This window comes from Littorina saxatilis, linkage group LG4, assembly GCF_037325665.1.
Source record: "Littorina saxatilis isolate snail1 linkage group LG4, US_GU_Lsax_2.0, whole genome shotgun sequence".
Taxonomy (NCBI): Eukaryota; Metazoa; Mollusca; class Gastropoda; order Littorinimorpha; family Littorinidae; genus Littorina; species Littorina saxatilis.
The window spans coordinates 17,872,814-17,896,129 of NC_090248.1; the positions used below are offsets into that span (position 1 = coordinate 17,872,814).

General features: G+C 40.4%; 1 protein-coding gene across 2 annotated transcripts; it reads right to left on the reverse strand.

Annotated features, from left to right (window-relative positions):
* Positions 1-386: 386 nt before the first annotated feature.
* Positions 387-23,297, reverse strand: LOC138964133 (man(5)GlcNAc(2)-PP-dolichol translocation protein RFT1-like). Of its 2 annotated transcripts, none has more exons than XM_070336020.1 (14): positions 23,239-23,297; positions 16,527-16,643; positions 15,629-15,714; positions 14,921-15,037; positions 14,167-14,356; positions 13,352-13,594; positions 11,018-11,096; positions 10,536-10,586; positions 9,062-9,192; positions 8,094-8,238; positions 7,426-7,531; positions 2,728-2,856; positions 1,886-2,006; positions 387-1,407 (listed from the first exon to the last, which is right to left on the reverse strand). In XM_070336020.1, exons 2-14 carry the CDS (start codon positions 16,587-16,589, stop codon positions 1,249-1,251), a joined length of 1,620 nt encoding a protein of 539 aa, XP_070192121.1. In that variant the 5' UTR covers positions 16,590-16,643; positions 23,239-23,297; the 3' UTR covers positions 387-1,248. The 2 variants fall into 2 exon arrangements, with proteins under 2 accessions (XP_070192121.1, XP_070192122.1); XM_070336021.1 differs by having other exon boundaries at positions 23,204-23,279.
* Positions 23,298-23,316: the final 19 nt, after the last annotated feature.

Consider the following 23,316-nt stretch of genomic DNA (forward strand, 5'->3'; position numbering starts at 1 on the left):
GCCTTCCACGAAAGGCCAAGGCAAAAAATATGCCGGAGTACAACAACACGTCTGTGCAGTAGTGTTGAAGTGGGTGGAATGACGGCCGGTAGCAGGACCGCGCATGAGCGGGTTACCGGTAGGGGAGGTGACTCCCGTCCTTGACTACGGATTGTTTTTCTTAGGGAGTTACTTCCCCCCTTACCAGGGTCGAGTACTACTTCAATATCTTAGCAATGAACTGAAGTTAATGCCATTTATGTGAGTTGAGGTAAGAATATGTGATTGAATGTTTGTGTTTGAGTTGTACAAACCAAATAAAGTAATAGTGTGACTCGGCTTTTTACACATTTTTTGTCTTTTATGTTTTATTTTATTTTACACACATTTTCTGTCTTTTTTAAAAAAAAATTTTTTTTTACAAACATTTTCTGATTTCTTTTTCACCAATGAATATTTTTCAATCAAAACTGAAAAGTAATGCTTTTCAAACATGTCAAAAAGTTTGGTAGCTATCCTTTATCAAACTAAGGAGAAACACACAAAAAAGGGAAATTAAGTGTAAATTACTCATTTATTCCTCGGCACAGTGTCAAACGCCTCAGCAGTGAAGGGGATTTTTTTTTTAAAGTGTTGTTACTGAACGTTAATTTGTGTTTCAAACTATATGTGCTAACCAGTCAGTGATATTTGTGATTTGTTTGAACATTCTGTGTATGGTTGTGTGTGTGTGTCCTCCTGCAAAGTTTCTACCTTTACATATGCAGTTACAAACTACTTTCTGTTGTCTCAGAAATATTTGTTTTCAATGTAACTATTTAGACACACTTGCCTTTGTTCAAATGAGTTTAATGTCAACAAAGTGTTCCTCTCTAGCATGTGGAGTCTCATATATCATTTTACTGCTGGTAAAAAAACACCTAACACTTCATTCTATTAAGTCATTGTGGCAGTCCTTTTGTGTGATAACTGTTCTATTGTTCCAAAAGCTTAATTACAAGGATAGCTTGTAGAGCAAAATAAAGTTCTTGGTACTAAACACACACATAGACAGTGACACCAGTATGTACATATACAAACAGAACACATTTCATACACAGTGATATACATTTTGCATTACACGTGCATGGTAGTACTCGCATACACACTCACACGTACACACACACACACACATTGCCAGCAACACACATTCAGGACAGAAAGTTTTGAAAGACACAGTGAAGAACTGGTCATCAAGCATTTCAACTCTCATGCTATTGTAGCCAGGTTTTATTCTGTGTGATGTTTGTGCAATAACTGGTCTCTGATCACTTGCACCATATTTTTCTCTGTGAAGAAAACTGTTCCGAGAACCGCCAGTAGACAGATGCCATTGACTCCTATGTGTAGTAAGTTGCCCAGTAGATTCCCTTGCATGACCCACTGTCTCTGCAAAGAGAAGCATGGTTTTGCAGTTATGTTCCAAGTCGGAGCCACACCATTCATACACAATGAACTAAAGTGCAATTTTTGGCCATTCTTGCCTTTGGCCTGTTTTGCTCAAGATTGTTTATTATGACAGAAAGCAATACAATGAAACAAACAAGTGTCTTGGAAATATTTACACCCCTCTTCTCTCAGTGCTTCATCCCTCAATCGCTTCTAAGTTTGAAAACCATGATCTTTTGTGCCAGGACCTACAGCATAAGATCTCGGGTATCTGAGCTTGAAAGAATCAGTTAAACCTGCATGCATAATAGTGCTAGTTTCAGCCAGGCCTCTGGAGAGGATGATGTATGTTTCAAAGGGTCTCCCCCTCTCCCTACCAGCCATGTTGTAGAGGACGATGCTCCAATACATGATCCACAGTTCTCAGCCAACAGATGGTTATCTCCAAGCAATTACAATGAACCTAGGAATTTTGTACCTCTGATATGGAAGTGATGATAAAAGAGACAGCCAGTGTTGCTATCACAGGTCCAGATGGTATGATCTCTGCCAGTGGTGTGTAGCTGGTGTTTTCAAAGTATTTCCAGATGAAGATTATACTGTAAAGAAGAACATCTTTAGTTTTGTAATGTCCACATTTATCATGTGAGCCGCTGATCAGTCGACTTAACACTTTTTACCCCACCTATGTTGACCAAGTTTTTTTTAGCCGAGACCAGCTGTGCTGCAGCAGGTCACTCAGAATTGTAGTAACTGTGTATCAACACGCTGGAATGCAGGCGTTAGATGGACGTTACAGGAAGCGACTGAAGCTAACAGTCTGAGCGGATATATCCGTACCTGGTCAGATAGAGCCATATGAGTGGGTACGGATATATCCGTACCTGGGATACAATGAGTTAAGCTTTCCTGGCGTCACTGTTGATAAACAAGTTATGTGCATGTAACGCAGTGTCCGCTCCACTTGATGCCCTTTTCTTTCAAACATTTGGAGGTCACTATTCACTGTGATGCAATGATTGCTTGAGTCCACTGATCAACAGTGATTGTCTCGGTGTTTCAAAGGAGCACAGCCCTTCCATAGCCAATTAAAAATCCCAATACAGTTGTTTCCAGAATTCGTCCAGTACAACAGCTAACGTTTTACGCTGAAGAAAGTTTTGGTGTAGTGCTAAAGTATTTCAGACAGAAGGCCAAAGCTGCCCTTCTGTGTGATTTGACACATGGAAGTTACAAAATAAAATGGTTCTGGGAAGGTCTACAGGGAGATAACTGTTTGTTCTGTCCAGAATGACAAGGGAAAAAAGAGGGAGACCTGACCTGTGAGTGATGCGCAGTGCCATGTTGAAACAGTTGGCCAGGATGAAGCCTACACTGCCGATCTGTGTCGTCAGGAACCACGATGTCGTCAGGAACAACACTGACAACACCAGCATCTTCTGGTTGTACCTGTAACAAACAACTACACAAGTGAAAAGGGGAATAAAATACAAGCACTCACATTGGATAAAAAATGACTAATTACACATTAACATGCTTCCATTTGAAACTTCGAGGTCGTCATCGTGGATTGACGCCCGACCAAAGCTAATTGAAGCCCTTCGTCGCTTCGCTCCGTCGGGCTTCAATTAGACTTTGGGAGGGCGTCAATTCACGATGAAGACCGAGAAGTTTCAAATAGAAGCATGTTAATGTTATTGTAATTCAATCTGACGACGATCTCTTTCCTGCTTTCATGCGATGGTAAACAGACATAATAGACCTTTTTCGTATAACCTTTGCCCCCAGCGTTTCGACCAATCAGATTTTAGGGCACGGCAGCCTCTCTCTGATAACCGGAACTAGGGGGCAATAGGTGCCTGGCCTGAAATACCTCTTTCACTTTCGATGCTTGAAGATTACTTTGCCAGAGGATTACTTTGAGAAATTCTGCAAGAAAACGGATTATCTTGTTCAAAATCATGAACAAAAAGTCAAGGACATGCACGAAGGTATGGTTTGAAACGGCGATTGGTGGTATATGGACGAAAGACTTGGCAAACTTCCCCTGCATAAGCGAGGGTGCGTATCGCTAGCGCTACGTGTCATTTGTGCTGAGTGTCATTTGTCCTACGTGTCATTTGTGCTACGTGCCGCTATCGCTACGTTGATTAGTGCTACAAATAATTTGTCGATGAGTCGCCATCATTCGTTCATTATCACTACGTGTCGACAGCACTACATCTTTTAGCGCGACGTGTCATTATCGCTACGTGTCAATACCACTACTTACTGACGACTCTCTCTTTCTCATTTTTTCAGTCTCTCGCTCTCACTCGTGGTTTGTGTGTGTATATGTATGTCTGTGTATGTATGTGTGTGTGCGTGTGTCTGTCTGTTTCAGTGTGTTTGTGTGTGTGTGTGCCTGTGTGTGTGTGTGTGACTCTATCTCTCTCTCTTGCTCACTCACTCGCTCACTCACTCTGTCTCACTCACTCATGTGAATAGTTTCTCTGCCTTGCTTATCTTTTGTAATTGTTTTACGTATGTATATATATATATATATATATATATATGTATTCAAGATTAGAATAGTCCCTCTCTGGGCGAGGGCTGGTTGAAAAGAAGCTCGTTTATATTGCTTATGCCACAACCCTCGTAAAATAAAATTTGATTTGATTTGATTTGATTTGATTTGTCTCTCTCTCTCTGCCTCTCTCTCTCTCTTCTCTCTATCTCTCTCGCTCTCTCTGAAGGAATATTTTGTTGTTCCTATCAATTTGCCAGAGATTTGTAATTTTTGGAAGAAAGTCTCTGCATGATTTTCAGTTGTTTCTTTCGGATTTTGATTTTTTTAGAAAAAAGGGCTTTGTTTTTGACTAATTGTAAGACAGTGTTATTGCATATATTTGTAAATGGAAATATTGACACAAGGTATAACCGAGGATATTGAAACCTTTTCTTCTCTCCCAAATTCTTTTATGAAATGAGAGGGGGAGAGAGAGAGGGGGGGATTGACAGACAGAAAAAGCGCGTGAAAGCGGAAGAGAGAGACAGTTAAAAGGGATGGAGGGTGCTTTTTATTTTATGGTTGGTTGGTTTTAGTTCTTAATGCACTGTTTTTGACAATAGTTTTCATTCAGTAAAAGCCAAATTCAATTACCGCTTGCTCGCTCTCTCTCTCTCTCTCTCTCTCTCTCTCTCTCTCTCTCTCTCTCTCTCTCTCTCTCTCTCTCTCTCTCTTTCTCTCTCTTCATTACACACACACACACCGCACACACACACACGCACAAACTCATACGTACACACGGTATCGTACACACAAACTCACACACAGAAAAACATCCGTGTATGTATATACGGTATCATGCGAGAGAGAGATCGAGAGAGGTAGAGAGTGGGGAGGGGGAAATCCAAGATTAAGGGTGGGTACGAAGTCAACGTAGTTGGCATCGCTGATAGCCGTGCCATTGCCAGACACAAAGTGACTCGAGCAGACTTTTCAATGGCACGACAAACCCCTATCGTCGGATTGCTTGCACCCATCGCGTCCTTCGCTGTTGCGCCTTCGCACTTGCACCCATCGGAAAGCCATACAATGACAAATTCTGTCCACCGTATTTCTCTTTCTTCATTCCACTGTTGCACTTGCAGTTGCAAACACAACAGTTTGCCTCGTCGTCTCCGCACTTGACTTTGCACCAAGCCTCGTTGTCGATTTTTCCTTTTGCCCCCTAGTTCCGGTAGATCTGACAATAAACTTCACAGCGCATGTGCCAAAATTTAAGTGAAAAAGGTCTATTGGTTCTGTTCTGTTCACACACTACTTTCAGTCCACCTACCTGCATGGGTCAAGTCCCAAGAAATATGTCTCCGGAAGAATTCATGCATCAACTTACGTCACGTATTCGACGTCATCACTTCGCATACCTTATGGTCTCGGTATTTCGTTGACCTTCATATTTCCTACTTGTAAAATGACCCTCAAAGCTAACCGAGACTAGTTGAGGTTGTATCAATGCGCCTTAATTGCCAGCAGGTGGTTAATGGCCTTTTTAGCGAGTGGTTATCGACAATTAATGACCGGTAATTTTTAATGAGTTGGGGCATTCTGACCAATCACAGGATCTGTTTCATTAAAACGCCAACTTGATTGAATTACAATATTGAATAATTCTCTTTTTTTAATTCTGTGTGAGTGCTTGTAATTTATTATTTTTGTCCCACTAATGTAGTTCAGAACTGCACCAAGCATGGAAGTATTCCCCTACATCCAAAGACTCGATGATTAAGATTTCATGAAGCCAAATTAACCTACTGACCTAGGTTTAAGAAAACTCTTCCAGATTTGTAACAGGCATCTTACAGTGTAAATAAAGGTAATGCCAGACCTGTTTACCCTAAACCCAAGGCAAGAGTACTTTCCCAAAAAGTTGAGTGTATTTTTCAAAAAGTTGGTGTATTTTGCAAGCAAAGCCATATGGGCTAGGGAAAATGTACGCGTGGGTGCAAACGTGTTTGTGTAAGAATAGCATGTCTTGTGAACACCTTCAGAATTTAACTCCTTCCAATACAACAGGAATACAACAATTTTATTTACCTGTCAGTTTATAGCATTATCATAATAACCAGTGTCTTCCAAACAGATTGATAATGAAAAGATGAAGTTTGTGAAATAGCATCTGCGGTTGACAGTGGCAAGTTCATTTTTGAGTCACTTGAGAAAAAGTGACTCTATGTAATCGGTCAGTGTTAGTCTGTCCGGCCGGCCGTCCGTCCGGCCGTCCGTCCGGCCGTCCGGCCGGCCGTCCGTAGACACCACCTTAACGTTGGACTTTTCTCGGAAACTATCAAAGCGATCGGGCTCATATTTTGTTTAGTTGTGACCTCCAATGACCTCTACACTTTAACGATGGTTTCGTTGACCTTTGACCTTTTTCAAGGTCACAGGTCAGCGTCAAAGGAAAAATTAGACATTTTATATCTTTGACAAAGTTCATCGGATGTGATTGAAACTTTGTAGGATTATTCTTTACATCAAAGTATTTACATCTGTAGCCTTTTACGAACGTTATCAGAAAAACAAGGGAGATAACTAGCCTTTTCTGTTCGGCAACACACAACTTAACGTTGGGCTTTTCTCGGAAACTATAAAAGTGACCGGGCTCAAATTTTATGTGAACGTGACTCATTGTGTTGTGAATAGCAATTTCTTCCTGTCCATCTGATGCCTCATATAATATTCAGAACTGCGAAAGTGACTCGATCGAGCGTTTGCTCTTCTTGTTACAATCATCTCCGAAAACATTGCTTCAGCGCGGACTACAGCCTTTTCTTCTGGCAGGATTTGCTTTGCGGGAATGAACTTCATAATTCCTTGGCAGCAACCTTGTCCAGGTAAGTTTTGGAACTGCAGTGTCGTTCGATGTCATATTTCCCAGCATGGGCAACGGAGAAATCTGATTTACAATACTTGCAGTGTGCATGACTTTTTCCCATAGTAGACTCCACAATTCCTGGCTCTTTCTTATATTTGTCCAAGAAAATCTGCTGCTTCTGCTGTTTAGACTTGGTACAGTCATCCGAAACTGGCACATTTTTCCGCTTCATTTTGCCACGATTGTCCAGACGATCGCACGTGCCAACAACTGAACAAGGTTTCCACAACTGAAGACTCGCTGTCATGGTTATCTCCCTTCGACCGAAATCGGTATCAGTTGTACCATTCCGTAATCAGCACACCAACAACGGAAAACGTATTCTAGACTTTTTCTTAGGCGTATTTTGTGCGTGTGTCGCGTATTTGCGTACCGATAATAATTTGGCGTACAAAATACGCCCAAATCGTACTGGTAAACAGGTCTGTAATGCCCAAAAGCCTTAAAACTGTTTCTTCTTCTGCGTTCGATATTCATGGCCGTCATATCTTCAGGTCGGTGGCTGCCATGAAGTCAGCAGTCCCAGAACTTGGTGCCCAGGAAAACTTTCAAACTTGTTTCAAAACAAGCACTATACATTGAAGGCTGTCCAACAACTGACCTGTCGACCTGTTCCTTGCTCATGGTGGCGAACACAAAGCCCTCAGTGACCCCGTTCACAGCAAGCAGCAGTACGTACACACAGTACCATCTCAGCAGTGTCGGCCCTGTACAGCGTATCAAATATTAATGATCAAAAGCATATCACCACAACTACTACACTGGAACTCCCGCAATTTGAGACCCTCTCCATTTAAAGACCCTGTTTTCAGATTTTTCTGTCCATAACCTGGATGTAAATTGACCCCCTTTGTAAGACTCTCTCCTTCTTAAGACCGGATTTTCTCAGGTTTTTGGTATTAAAAGGGAGGTTCCACTGTACTGTATACTAGAATAATACCATCACTGAAGAAAGAAACGGCAACCTATAATATCACTGCAGTGAGGTGATACCAATTGCCCAAAAGATTAACAATCCAAAGCATCAATGCAAAAGTGCCTGCCTTTGCAGAACAAAAACGTCTCACATGAAATGTACATGTGCATATTTTTAAAGAACAATGTCATTGCTATCTTAAAGGGCAAATGAGCAGTTGACAACTCATATCCAAGAGAAATCGAACAGAAACATCAAATGTTCCATATTATTTGCGTAAACAGAATTAGAACAGAAAATCAAGAGACTACTTTTCTTCCTGTTCCAACTACGTACTATATCAGCGGTCTTACCAGTTCCAGTACTTAGACTTTGTCCGCCATAGATGTGCAGCGCCAAGTAGGAGTTAGCATAACCAAAGACGACCACCGTACAGCCGATCAAGGTGACGATCTTCACCAAAACCCCAAGGACCCTGCTGCTTAACTGTATGCAGTCCTGCACCAACAGAAAACACCAAAGCCTGTCAGGATCTGTATGATAATATGCTCGCGCTCGCACACACGCACACTTTTTTTCTATCTCTCTTGTTCTCAAATACAAGCGAACTTGTTTGCATACTCCATGTAATTTACCTTTTTACTAGCACAAATAATAGAATAACTTACACCGGTCTAACATTGTGAGTAGGGAACTATCAATTCTTTTCAAATATTGCCTGTAACATTTAACCTTCACCGGATCACGCTTTGGACTAGACAGTCCGGATGATGTGGGTCGTGTACGACAAATACTTTGTAAAGAAGGATTTAACGTAAACAGTTATATGGGCCGTACATGACCCACACCATCTGAATAGGGGTAAACGCTTTACCGCCTCTTTGCAGAGTATGGGTCGTACACAACCCACGCCATCCGAATAGGGATAAACACCATAACATACCTTCTTTAATTCCATATGGGTGGTCCACAACGCATAACATTTCGGACTGTGTAGTTCAAATGATGTCATTGTTTATTTGCTTGTTTACAAAGATAATCCTTTAAAAATTGGTCGATATGAAGGTTCTATGGTGTTTGAGGATTACATGAAGTCTCAATCCAAAACTCACAATAGTTTTAGAAATACAGACACTTTTGTGAGGCTCGATCTGTGTCGTCCAAGACCCAGGAAGCACGGTGAAGGTTAAACTGGCAGGTTTTTGTTTGTCTGAATATGGAGTCTCAGTCTGAACAATTTGATGAAGAAAGTTCCTTACCTAGCCACGCACACACACACACACACACACACACACACACACACACACACACACACACACACCTGTGCTTGTTCTTTGGCAGGTTTGGCTCTGTTTAGTGTCTGAGAAAAGAAGAGGTAGCCATTTTCTTCTATAGGCAGGAAGATAAAGCGGGCCACCAGGGAACCCAGGTTGTTGATGACATCATAGACACCTGCAGACAGATGTCCTGAGTTATGGCATCTGGCATGCAATCGCTTTTCATAATTGAGCCGCTGATTTCAGACGTTGACCTGACTCAAAGTCACAATGAAAACAAGTTAGCCTAGACATAGAAAACCCCAAGAAATTCAGCCTTGAGCATTTACAAATCTTGCCTATGTAAACTTTTCAACTTTTTACATTCATGAGAAAGCACACAGTTATATATCTATCTGACTGTGACAAACAATGGAGTACACTATGTAGCCTTTCAGTCTATCGATCAATAAGACAACAAATCTCTTATTTTAAAGTAGACTACATGTATTTGATTCTCCAAACTATAATAAAATAAACTTGGCCAAAAAATTATTGCAACATTCATTTAATTAAAACATTATATGCCAGTTAAGGCCATTCACTCGACTATCAGGATCACTTTTTGGATTAAAGGTATCTTTCACAGGGATCACGTGACCGCCGCTCAAATAAGGGTACCCTCAAAATCGACCAGACAAAAACGGAAGGGCCCAATTAAAAATCGACAAAAAATCACAATAAACAAAACTTTGTTTTGTTTAGCTACCTTGCGTATTTCGTGTGCTATGCTATTCCTACTGCTGCAGGTGTCGATCACAAGAGGGGTCAAAAACGGGACGTTTTGCATCATTTTTGGGGGGTATCATGACAAAAAGCGCTGCACTTGGTGGATTGCTTTGAAACTTTCAGAATAATTCATTAACATACTGATGATACTTCAAGCGAAAATTTGGATCGTTACAATAATGTGTTAAAATGTTATGCAATGTTTTGAAAGAAGGTTTTAAACTCGTCGTATGATTGTTCACTTGTGTCCAAAAAATTCATGACTTTGCATACCCCCCGCAGGTTAGGGGGAAGAATTTACCCGATGCTCCTCAGCATGTCGTAAGAGGCGACTAACGGATTCTGTTTCTCATTTTACCCTTGTTAAGTGTTTCTTGTATAAAATATAGTCAATGTTTGTAAAGATTTTAGTCAAGCAGTATGTAAGAAATGTTAAGTCCTTTGTACTGGAAACTTGCATTCTCCCAGTAAGGTCATATATTGTACTACGTTGCAAGCCCCTGGAGCAATTTTTTGATTAGTGCTTTTGTAAACAAGAAACAATTGGCTCTATCCCATCTCCCCCCTTTCCCCGTCGCGATATAACCTTGAACGGTTGAAAACGACGTTAAACACCAAATAAAGAAAGACTTCTGACACTTTAGCAAGAGGTGCTACAGTGCATATATTGTCATCAATGTTAAATGCAATGACATCTGCCTTCCATCTCTCTTTTCTATTTTTTTGTTTAGTCTTACCTGTCCAACTTACCCTGGTCAGCGAAGCTCAGGACATCCAGAAAGGTCATCACATAACGCTCTCCTGCAATATGCAAAAGTTCTTTGATTTGGAAGTAGCTAAATATCAGAGGTATCACCGAACAAGAGACCATGAACACCAAACACACCTCAGTTCATAATTTCAAATGGTTAGAGCGTTGACCTCTTGTGTGTTTGTTTTGCTTTCTTGCTTATTATTCAAACCATGTTTGCTTGTTTTGTTAAAATATTCTTCTTTGCTCTGAGATAGCAAATTACTACAAAGTCTTAAAACAAAAATCTGCAGTATTTTTGCTTGAATATTCTTGTTAAGAGTAAGAACATACAATCCACATTAAATGTAATGTATCTGCCATATTGTTGCTTATCAATCTTGTTTAAAGTAAGAATACATGAAGTGGCATTCAATGTATTTTACAGCCATGCCATTTTGTTTTTTAGATTCTGTTTAAAATTTGTTAAAAAAATGTTTACCTTCTGTAAGAATTTGTTTGAGAAAAGACTGTTTGAAGAAGCTCCATGTTAAATGGACCACATGGACATCAAACAAAGCCTGCAAAATAAAAAGGCAATGTCACACGCTTTCCTTCTTTGCCACTACTAAAGCAAACGTGTGCAAGATTGTATGTTACACGCTTTGGAGCATGTGCAAAAACGAATTCAAACTCGAAATCGTCCCTCCAAAAGCCCCAAAATGCACACACGACTTTTATTTCTCTTGCTGTTATCGTTTCTTCTCTTTACAAATTCTTCAACGCTGAGAATACTGAAAACGGCATCCCAGACGACAGTACTGTTTCCATACGCGAATTTAGCTGCCTTGGAAAGTGGCTCGCTCAGGAGGCCTGTTAGTCTGAAACTAGAAGGACAGAGTTCTGAACATAGATGACAAAGATCCCAGAAAGAACAAACATTTCGCGGATGCAGACACAGAAAGACGTCATGAAGAATACGATGCTTCAAAAGATACAGACTGTGACGATGACTATGACGTCATTCACATATACTGAGACGTCATTCATAGTTGTTCGGTCACTTCCGTCAAAAAGTAGATCTCTCGACAATGGCTGCTCCTGTGTTTAGGTTTGTCAAGCTTGAGTACACAAAACGTGTTTGTTCTCTCCTCTGTTGAAGCTGTGAGACATAAATGCTATTCCGACTTGGTCGTGTGACAGAGTTTTCTTCCCCACTCGATTAGCTGATGTCTAACTCAGCCTGACGGCTTCGTTAGACAATCAACGTAATCTCGTGTGGAAGAAAACGTCTGTCACACGACCAAGTCTGAATAGCAGGTATTGTAGCCTTGCATAATAAGGTAAGTATACCTTACAACATGATTTAAATACAGTATGAAGAAATCATGAAATACGATACTCCGAATATAGTCAATGTTTGTAAAGATTTTAGTCAAGCAGTATGTAAGAAATGTTAAGTCCTTTGTACTGGAAACTTGCATTCTCCCAGTAAGGTCATATATTGTACTACGTTGCAAGCCCCTGGAGAAATTTTTTGATTAGTGCTTTTGTGAACAAGAAAAAATTGACAAGTGGCTCTATCCCATCTCCCCCCTTTCCCCGTCGCGATATAACCTTCGTGGTTGAAAACGACGTTAAACACCAAATAAATAAAGAAAGAAAGGATACTCCGAGCTGACAGTTTTGATAACATGCATTGATAAAGATCTACGTTATACATCATCAGTTTGTTTTAGACACTCATAATTAATGTCATGAGAAGCAAAGGTCAATCTTAACAAGAAGAGCAAAGCCCATACGACTCACATGCTTGACCTTGACCTTTACATGACCTTGACCTTCAGGGTCAAGGTCAAATAACTAAACCTAGCAATGACATCATACACTAAGAACTGCTTTACACATTTTTCCTACCAAAATACATGTGACCTTGACCCAAGGTCATCCAAGGTCATGCAACACAAAGCTGTTAATTCAAGACATAGGAAGTACAATGGTGCTTATTGGCTCTTTCTACCATGAGATATGGTCACTTTTAGTGGTTCACTACCTTATTTTGGTCACATTTCATAAGGGTCAAAGTGACCTTGACCTTGATCATATGTGACCAAATGTGTCTCATGATGAAAGCATAACATGTGCCCCACATAATTTTTAAGTTTGAAACAGTTATCTTCCATAGTTCAGGGTCAAGGTCACTTCAAAATATGTATACAATCCAACTTTAAAGGACCCTTGCGACCTTGACCTTGAAGCAAGGTCAACCAAACTGGTGTCCAAAGATAGGGCTTACATTGCCCTGTACAGCATACATAGCTAAGGTTGCCATTCTCGATAACTTCAGAAAAAAATGCGAAAATGTGAAAAATGGTCGTTTTTAAGACAACAATTACGGCCCCTGTGACCTTGAACTTGAAGTGAGGTCAAGTTGCCGCACATGTTTTTTGAGATCTTGTAACCATACACCATCAGGCCACATCAGGTGTTGATAGACTTAATAGTGTCCAAGAAATATCCAACGTTAAAGTTTTTCGGACGGACGGACGCCGGGACGGACGGACGGACGGACGGACGGACGGACGACTCGGGTGAGTACATAGACTCACTTTTGCTTCGCATGTGAGTCAAAAATCAGGATCAAGACATCCCTAGATTCTGGAACAGGTATGACTCAAATTAGTCACAATAGAAAGACAAGACAATTCTTTAGCTGTGCCTTTTTACAGACATACAGCAGCCACATAATACTAATGCATGGCATGAAGTCTTTAATTCACAACAGTATGAAATGTAACCCTAGGTTAGTGCTATTTGATTACTAAACCATGCTCACTTTTCCAGGAATGGCGTGAGGAAAGAAGTCTGACACAGACATCAATGGGAAATTGTCTCCGTCATCATTTTTCGCTCTGCTGGTGACGTAGCGTGTGAAGTATGCATAGTAGATGGCCACATAGGTGAGACTGGATAAAAGCTGTGCCAGGGCAAAGCTGTAGATCCCCCAGTGCGGTAAGGCAAGCACCAAGACCACTGCCACCACACACTTCACAGCTTGGGACAGGCCCAGTGAGAGAACCTGGCAAACAAATAACAGGACAACAGAGATATTGAGGAAAGTCAGAATTCAAATGCAATGAAGAATTTCACAAAAGAAAATAGCACTCTGGCTGAAAACTAAAAGTGTTCAAGAGAACAGATTCAGTTTACAGCCGATGTGCTATTTTCTTCAGTGAAATACTTCATTACGTTTGAATGCTCTCTGCTTGTACTGGAGCACTCCAGCTTGTAAACATTCTTTTTACACAACCCGTTACCATTCGGTTTGTGAGACGTAAATACAGTTTGTCTAATAGTGCAATAATTCAAAGCACATTATAAAGGCATGGATAGAAATAGGCCTGGTCTTCCAAAAGCAATAGTGTGGTCAACTGCACATGACTTTCTCGGCAGCAGGAGCAATACCAGCATAAAACGAGGACAGTCGTTGAACACTCCTGGTGATATTCACTCAATTTTGCTCACATTTCTGTTGGGTTGGCACACAGAATAGGACAATAGAGCAGTCTCAGTAACATGCATGTGCTGTGATCTACAGGTACAAGAAAATGAGACCTATGAGAATTTTGAGTGCTGCACTGATTCACTGACCTTGAGTTTAATGAAGAGGAAAGCTTGGCCTGTGACAAAGAGGGGCTCGGCCAGTATCTCCAGACACCCTGACACAGCGAAGGCCACCACACCCACACCGTAGCTGGCAACAATGCTGGGGTCAGGAGTTTCCAGCAGGTACAGCCATACCATACTCAGCAGTGTACTTATTAAGACACCCAGTGGAAATCTGAGAAAGAAAAACATCATGCTAGCAACTATAGCTTCCTCACATGTTGTCGTTTTTTTCTTCAGAAAATGCAGTCAAACCACACTGAGTTGTGTACCTATCCAGACACCGAATTGAAATCTTGCAATGAAATACATAATAAAAAAAAACATGCTTAAAACTAGCGTTGACACTTATTACTGAGGTTCAGCAGGAGCAACCTCCAAGAAAAAATATTTAGCAACCACTTGACCTCATAACCATATGTGAGCTCAGAGTGCACATCAAATTCGTAAAATTCGCAAGAAACTCCCCCCAAACAATCAGATCAATAGTATGCCTTTAAATCCCTTTGTTATTTAACTCAACCACACATTCCATGAAAAACTAAAACATGCATAAATGCTTTGCAACAAACATTCAGGAATGTATGCTTTTAAACGCTGTAAACAGGTTCGACAGTCAGTCCCCATGTTATATAAATCTTGGCCCTGATAATCCCCTCAGCAAATCTGTACTACTTTTACACCTCTATTCATTTCAGTAACTGAGTAAGAGACTAGAAATACAGCAGATGTCACTTACGTGCACCACATGAGGTTTATGACTTGTCTCCAATCCTGACTGTCTCTGCGACTGAGGCAGGCTTTTTGAAACGCTTCTTTCGTCAAGAACAGGACGGTTGAGTACAGCAGTGTAAGCCTAAAACAGATAGCAGTCAAGTTTCCAATATTAAATTTAACTTTTTAAATATTAATTAAGAGTAATTCAATTGTAACATTTCTAGAGATTTAACTGATATAAGGTGTAAGTGTCCATCTATCAATCTTCTTCTTTTGTATTTTACTGTCATCCCTAATCCCCAAATCTCTTCCAAAAGCTGCACTTTCTGCAAAATCTTCCCCTCAACCAGCCCCCACCCCTGTTTTTCTCTCTCTCCGCCATTACTCTCCCCTTGTTATGATGCCTATTCACAAAAGGACTTAGTTTAACTAAATAAACACATGCACAGATTTTACGTCAACTGATCCCCATTTTTAACAGCATTTCCTATCCCTTGAGCTAAAAATAACCACATTAAAAAAAGAACAAGAAAAGAAAGATATTGTAAATGTAACAGTTGCACAATGCATAATCCTCTTGTTTTATAACGTCTTCTTTCTTTCTCACTTTCTTTCTTGGTTTCTGTGTATATCTATCATTCTATGTATCTATTCTATGTGAACTTGGTTTGAGCCCACTCTGTCATGTACCAATAAGCAGCTGTGGAGTCAGCATTGTGGAGTACCATACCTGACATTGACGACACCCAGCAAATCTCGTGAAATGTAGCGCAGCACAACAGCATTCAGCACGAAAGTCATCACCCTGATTGTCACCTGAAAGAATGAATAATTATAATACTCAATACTTGAGGTAACATCAGCACTTGGGTAACAAAAAACATGCAGCATAAAAGTGACTGTCTGTTCTGGGTTGTTTTGTTTTAAACCGAGCGGAATTTGTCATTCACTGTCATGCAACAAGAACTAAATATTGTCGCTGTAATTCACAAACCTTGTATCTCAATTTTTGAGGTTTTGAAACTAAAACAATAGTAAGCTCCCTTAATAATGTTTGCCTGTGTGGTGATAAAAGCGCGTAGCTCCAACTACTTTTTAAAGTGAAGAAAAGTTTGTGAGAAAAAAACTTGTATCTTCATTTGTTTGAAGTGAGCGGCAAAAAAAAAGAGCTTAAGTTAAACCTGAGGTTTTTGTGCAACACTTGGACAGAAAATATGTCATAATATGAAAGATATGGGGTTTCTGCTGTGGTATTTTTAGCTTGCATATACCTATTCTGGATGACTCCTTTGGATAAAAAGCTCCAATAATTATCTCCATATTTTCTCAGTTGTATGGAATATCATTAATAACTGACATAAAAACAAATTAATAATGGTATTGCAATGTTTTAAAGAAAATATCAATCCATGAATTGAAGTTATATTTGAAACAGTCATTTTTCAAAACATTTTTTTTCTTCTCAAAACAGCAACAATTGAGATATGAGGTTTGTGAATTACAGCGACAATATATTGCATAGTTATAATCTCAAACCAAAATTATACAGATGCCTCTCAAAAAATCTCTTGCTACTGACATCCACTGCAGATTAGTTAACATTAATGAATGCATTTATAAACACTGACCTGTAAAAGCATGTTGTAGGAGGTAGCCCTGGCCGTACTGGCCAGGATATTGGAAGCCTTCATGCTGATGCTTTAATCTTGTAGTTGTTCACATCACTCTTTGGAAACATGTGGTTTCTGCAAAAAGATAATCTTAAGCATACAGAAATCAGTATATGGGTGTTTTTTATAAAATGTACGAAAAACGTGTCTTTGATTTTTAAATTAATTCAGAAAGAAACATGTCCTATCTATCTTAGTATAATACATATTTTTTTGTACAAAAATGAATAGAAAACAACATGAACATTCATTAAAGTACAATCATTCTTGACACTTGAAAGTTAGTTTTAATACTTTCTGTTAAAAAATAACTTTTAAAAAAGCAGTGGAAAAGAAAACACACACAAAAAAACGTTAAAAAACACAAATTATCCCCCTTTCACCCCCCCTTTGCTAAAACAAATCGCGTGACAAACTTATAAATAGCACGACTGAACTGGGCATCCATTTTTTAATTAGTACACAAAATTTGGTGGTGATTGGACTTAATTCAAGCTTGCTAGACAGATTTCTTTACAGTTACTGTTTTTTGGGAAGTTTCTTGGTGGCAAGCTTGGGCAGGCAGGACGTTAACGCCGTGGCAATGCTAGTCACAATAGTGTTAACCGGAGAGGTTGTTTCTCTCACAGACGTTTCATAGGTACGTCAGGGTTTTTGGAACAACGGCTGACCTTAGGGCATCCAGGTTTTTTAGCCTCGGCTGGTGCAACAGCCATTCTACCTGTCGGCGGTGGTGGTTGTTGTTTTCCCTGTTCTTGTGGCTTCGGACTTCGACATTTCTTTCCTTTATTCTCATCTTATGCTGGAGATGAGATAGGACAATTTCCGTTTGGGTGGGGTTTCTGTCTTCAGGTTACCCCGTTTTCTCACTTTTGCCACAAGCATCTGGACTATGGTCCTTGTTGGTCTTTCGCAGAGTCTGACTCTGTCTTTCTCTAGCGATCAGACGTGTTCTGGTGTTTCGTCCAAACTTAAGGTGCGCTTGAGTTGGCCTCGGAAGTAACATTCAGATTTTCCTGAGGGGGCATCAATGTCTTTGGCAATGGATGTTTGAGGAGTCATTCTTTGTGGCTTATCACCTCTCTCAGGTTTTTGGCTACTCCTCTCCTTCTGGCAGAGGGTTAGCTAATGTTCCGGTTTCTTTGCTGTGGGCTTATTTGGCAGCCGAAACTTCCGTTTCTTACGTTTACCTATGTACTGTGGGTACTTTGGTACAATGGCTGTCCTACGGGCATCACGGCTGTTAGCCTTAGCCTGTGCAATAGTCTCCTGCCTGTCGCGGTGCGACTATGGCATTTTCGGTTCCTGTGACTTCGGATTTTGTCTCTTCCTCTCTTCACCCTCATCCTAGCGTGAGGTGAGTCAGGACGACTTCCGTTGGGTCGGTTTTCCTTTTACAGTCACCCTTCTACCACAGGCAACTATGACTACGGCGTTTGCCCGTTGATCTCCGCGTCTGACTCTCAGTCTTTCAGAGGTAGACAGACGCGTGCTGGTTTTTCGGCCAAACTCAGGAAGGCTCTTGATTTGGCCGCGAAGTTAACTTCCGGTTTTTCCCTGAGAACACTTGTCTCGGGAGTCTTATGGCTGGTCGGCTTCACGGTTTCCGTTTATGCTTACCAGTCTTGTTTTCTGTTTTGGGGTTTTGATTCACATTCAATTACCTACAAACAGACTGATCTGCGAACACTCTGGCTTTTAGTCATTTTGTTTATGGTCACCTGAGTCACACCAGTCTTCGACCACTGTGATTTCCGCACTTCCGGTGGCTTACTCACAATCGTAAGTCGCTGCTTCCTCCTTTTACCTCTCTCTCTGCTTTCGCATGGACTGGTAGAGAATAACTGGCGACCGTCTCTTTTTTGAAATTTTCTCATCGAGTGGGACTCTGGTACCTTGTACTCAGGTGTCTCTCTCTCTCTCTCATTGGTGGAGATCGGTCACTCTTCTCTGGAGCTGACTTCTATCTCACAGGCCTTTCGGGCTTCACTCCATCCCAAGGTTTGCATACTTTGGCATGTTTGTCTTACGGTCTCCTCGAGGGTTCGTCCTCCTCAGCACTGAGTGGACAACCTTACGCACGGATCGTTCCAGGGCATTGGCATTTCCTTCCAATAGAAAGGGGGGGGGGCAGCTTGTCTTTCCCTCGACTCGGCTCGGGTTTACTAATCCAAGGCTTGGGTCTCTTCCCGGGCCGTTTTTTACGGTCCAGGTTATTGGAAGAAGTGCTGGGCAGCTTACTGGCTCTCTGAAGTTGTTTTTCGCAACTTTTGCCTGAGAGACATCGCGGCTGTCAATCAGGATGGTTCTCGGGTCCTTTCCTGCCTTGTTGGCAGTTGGCCAGTTCCTGGCAAGGGTTTTAGAGTGAGTTAGATTTTTCTTTCCCACCGGGCCCTTCCTGACTTGTTGGCAGCGGGCCAGTTTCTGGCAGGGTTTTTTAGAGTGAGTTAGATTTTTCTTTCCCACCGCCTTGTTGAAGCTATCTGCTATATGTGATTCGGAGTAAGAATATGTAATTTAATAGAAAATTTAATCACATAGTGATTTCCCTCCCGCCAACCCCGCTTATGGTTTTTTAGTTTTCTTTAAAGCCGTATGATATTGACCACGTGTTGAGTAGAGGTAGTGACGTAGGACACACCAATGGGAGGTAACTCCCCGGGTGTGTGGTCATTACCATGGCTACGTTTACACTTTTTGTGGTGGGGTTGCTTCCCTTTAAAATTGTTTTCAGACCTTAATCCTAGACTACGTCAATGCTATATGTGATTCGGGTAAGTATATTAATCAAATGAAAATTTACTTATAAAATTTTCGATTTGGTGTCAGTGGTGTTACCATGCCTGTAATGTTACTGTTTAAAAAAACTAATCCTGTTTACGCTTTGTCTTCGCCGTTTGAGGAAACGAATTGTATTTCTGTCAAACAGTAAGTAAACACTGCTGATTGGTTTTGTACGTGTAACTTCTGTCGAAACCAGCTAAGGCAATTTGTCAGTAATTTTGCTGTTAGAATCAATAGTGTTACAGTGCAAAATGTTTGCAGTAAATTTCTGTAGCAATGCTAAAAATAAATAAGATTTTGTTCATTCCTTGAATCATATAAAATTGCGATTTTGCTAGGCCTGTGCAAATTCAGAGTTTCACGGCGCGATCATTGGAGTTTATTTTGTGGCAAGTCTGCATTTTCTTTGTGTCAAATCGTGGAGTTAGGCTTAAAAGTTGTAAATAAAGTGAAAGTGTCTTACTATAAGCACATTTATTTTTTCCATTTAATTAACTTTACGTTTAAAGTTAAAATCAGTTCATAAATCAAAGTTACGTAAGGATGGTCAGTTGTGTTATGAGACGTCAGTCATGTTACTCAGTGGTGTTACTCACATGTCATTGGTGTTACTGAGGCTTCTGAATGCAGAATTTCCAGGAAGATATAATTCTTTCCAGTCTGTTTATCTTTTGCTCAATGCTCTCACAATACTTGATTAGAGAAAAATACAATTACAAGAAATGTACAAGTTTCAAGCTGCTTGCGATGTTTGACATTTTTCAAAAATGATTTTTTATTCATTTGAGTGACAATTTCTTTCATTTTTATCGCTTTCTTTCATTTTAAGGTATATATTTTTCTTCAGAAAGTGAAAAGTGTATTGTTTTTGACATACTGGAGGCAAACTAGTCATCTGTCAACATTTCTTTGAAACGAAAAAAAAATAAAGAAAGAGTAACACGACTGACCACTGCAACAAAAAAAAAAATTTTAATTTATTTTTTTGGCAAAACCATTCTGTATTAAGAATACATATCTTATGTTAACATGGCACTGGGTGTGCTGAATAATGTCAACGCATTTGTTAAGAGTTTGGAATAAATTCACTTTTAACCATACACTAGTCTAATTTTTCGTTCTTTTTTGAAAAACGCTCATATATATACTTTCTTGTCTTTTCTTTTTTTCACATAAAGGTTTATGGAGATCAGTTGTAGACATAGAGAGACTAGCATCTTGGTAATGGGAATACAGACAGACCATACTGAGAATGCAGTTCGCCAAATTGGGTGTCATGCAGTCTGAATCTAAATTTTGTTTTGTCGTATCTTATCTAAAAAAAAGAAGAATTTCTTTGTTCCCATTGGTATGTAGTACTTTCTGTACTGCAGTTTGGTGATAAATGTTGTGTTAAGACCATGAGAATGATTCCCTGTGGTTAATTTCCCAGTGATGAGGATGACTCGGGATGGAATGTGACTCAATACACTAGCTGACTTTGTTGACCCGACTAAAGCTTTGTTGAGGCTTTCTTTCATCTTTCATAAGCCACTCAAGAGCATATTGGGCTGTAGAAGAAGAAAACAAAATAAATGAAAGAATGGATAGGAAGAAGGGGTTAATCATAAATCTTAAAAGCTTAATTCCTCTTAATTTTCTTCCTCTGATGCCTTTTTGATATATATATATACAGGCAAATCCGGATAAGACGAAATTGAAGGGACCGAATTGTTATTGTGTCCTATCCGAAATTTCGACTTGGTCATAGTACAGTGGAACCCCTCTCTAGCGACCTTGAAAATGTTGACAAAAATCGGTCCTTATGGAGGGGGGTCCTTACAGAGGGAGGGGGCGGGGCCACAAAGAAAGTCACCTCAGATTTTCTTAAAAAAAGAAAACAGAGAAGTTTGAGTTGCTGACGACCGTTTCCTCAAGCAAACTGCTTCGATTTCATGTTTGACATTGTCGATGGTGTCCACCAGTTCTGGTGCATGTTTCAATGCAAAAAGAGTTAGTTTCTGAGCAAGCATTTCTTTACAGCAGTCCCTGCAATGATGAAGGCCCTCCGAGAAAGAGAGTGAAAAATCGGCCACCGTTCTCAGCATCGCGTATCTGTGTGTAACCTCTTTCATTGACAAGATACTCTTGTTTCCCTGCAGCCTTGACCAGTGAGTCGGTTACCTAATCTGTGAACCCTTCAGTTGTGTTGCTTTGTCAAAAGTTAGACACAGTCAACTAGTTTTGCTCTGAGTGAACAGTGCAGCTGGCCTCAATTAGCCGGTGACACCTCTTTGGCCACAGCACCAAACAGTACATGGCTGGGGGGAGAGAGAGAGAGAGAGGGGGGGGGGGGGGGGGGTAGCTGGCTAAACTCAGTGGGGTGTCCGGTGTCACTGAAGTCAGCAGAAAGAGCATTGGAGAGAAATAGAGAGGTGTACTCTTCCAAACAATGTCCAAGGATCAGTTGTCAGGGCTTAGGGTAGTCAGTGAGGGAGAGTGAGAGCGGTTTGTGTACAGTCCGACTGAAGAGTGAAAAGTCACTGCCACAAGATCGGCATGCAGTCAATAAAGCCAGACAAGAAGAATGATTATGACATGCGGCTCTATCTGCTGTTTTTTTTATTCAAACTGGTTTTCAACGCTTAAGTCTCACAAAGCATCTGCACACCTGCCTCTGCCTCTGTGCTGTGTTTGTGTGGCTGCTTTCGTATGATGTCAGTGCATGGTGAGTGCGTTCACTGCCTTGTCACCACTTCCCCACCTTTTTCAGAAAGTTTTCTTGGAGTTGGATAATTCTCCTTACTCCTCGCCCCCTCCTTACTCCTCGCCCCCTCCTAACTTCAGTTCATACTTTATTGGGTGCCGACTGACCAGTCGGTGTGGCGTCCGTGTAGAGAAGAAGGGAATAAGGTTACACAATGCGCTAGTGTGAGACGCCAAGTTTCGTGTTTCGAGTTGCTGTAGTAAATATAGAGTAAACTTTGTCTTTGGGACTGACTTTCTGTTGTGTCCTATCCGTCTTTCGACTTACGTAAGAGAAATCCCATTTCGAGCTCAGGGTACTTTGTACAGTATAGATAAAGAGGGATATAATTCCGGACCAGAATTTCTTTGTGTGCTAAGCGAATTTTTGACTTAACCGTTTGTGAGTTAGCTGGATTTGCCTGTATATATATTAAATTATATTTCTTCAATTATGTGTTGTTGTGTTCTAACTCATTCGATGAGTTGTCATTTTACTGCTGTCTACGGGATTATCATAAATAAACATTCCATATTCATCACAGAAACTCTTGAGAAGATTGTTTTTAAATATTTGCCTATATATCATGTATATATCATTATATGATAATGCATAGGCTTATTTTATATATGTGCCGGCATGATTGTTTCTGTCTAGTTATATTAGAAGGCCAATGCAATTGTCAAAAGTGTGTGTGTGTGTGTGTGTGTACCTGTTTGAGTGTTTCTGTGTTTCTGTGTGTTTAATTTGATCCCAAAATCAACCAATCTGGATCTGGATCTGGATTCTTTACGTTGCAGGAACCACTGTTGGTCATCTTCGCAATCATTTTATTTGTCTGGACAGAAAATAGACAGAAAAGAACATACAAAGCATGAACTGCAAAAGATAAATGCATGAAAAGAAGGATCTAAAAAAGATAAGCAGATGTGGACTTTTCTGGGGAAAAATAAAGAGAAAGCTACCTCTGGCTGCAAAACAGAAAGTTGTTGACAGCTGCTGAAGAGAGGCTAATTAACACTGTAACACACACAAACTTGTGGAATCTCAAAGTAAAATCTAAAATAGTAATACAAAATGTACTTATTCATCCACACCCATCCTACCCATAACAATCAATTCTTACCAAGCGTGAACCAGTTTAGTTTTAGTTTCATGTACCTCAATTTGCCTTCCCTCAGTTTGCATCATCCGCGTTGCAGTGTGCTTAGAGTTACCTCCCTTGGGGAATTGTGGTGA

Coding starts and splice junctions, on each gene's coding strand:
- LOC138964133 (XM_070336020.1), bottom strand. CDS start 16,589: ATGAAGGCTTCCAATATCCTGGCCAGTACGGCCAGGGCTACCTCCTAC. Junction 14,357..14,920: donor ATAAACCTCATGTGGTGCAC/GTAAGTGACATC, acceptor TTTCTTTCTCAG/ATTTCCACTGGGTGTCTTAA. Junction 11,097..13,351: donor CTCACGCCATTCCTGGAAAA/GTGAGCATGGTT, acceptor TTTATTTTGCAG/GCTTTGTTTGATGTCCATGT.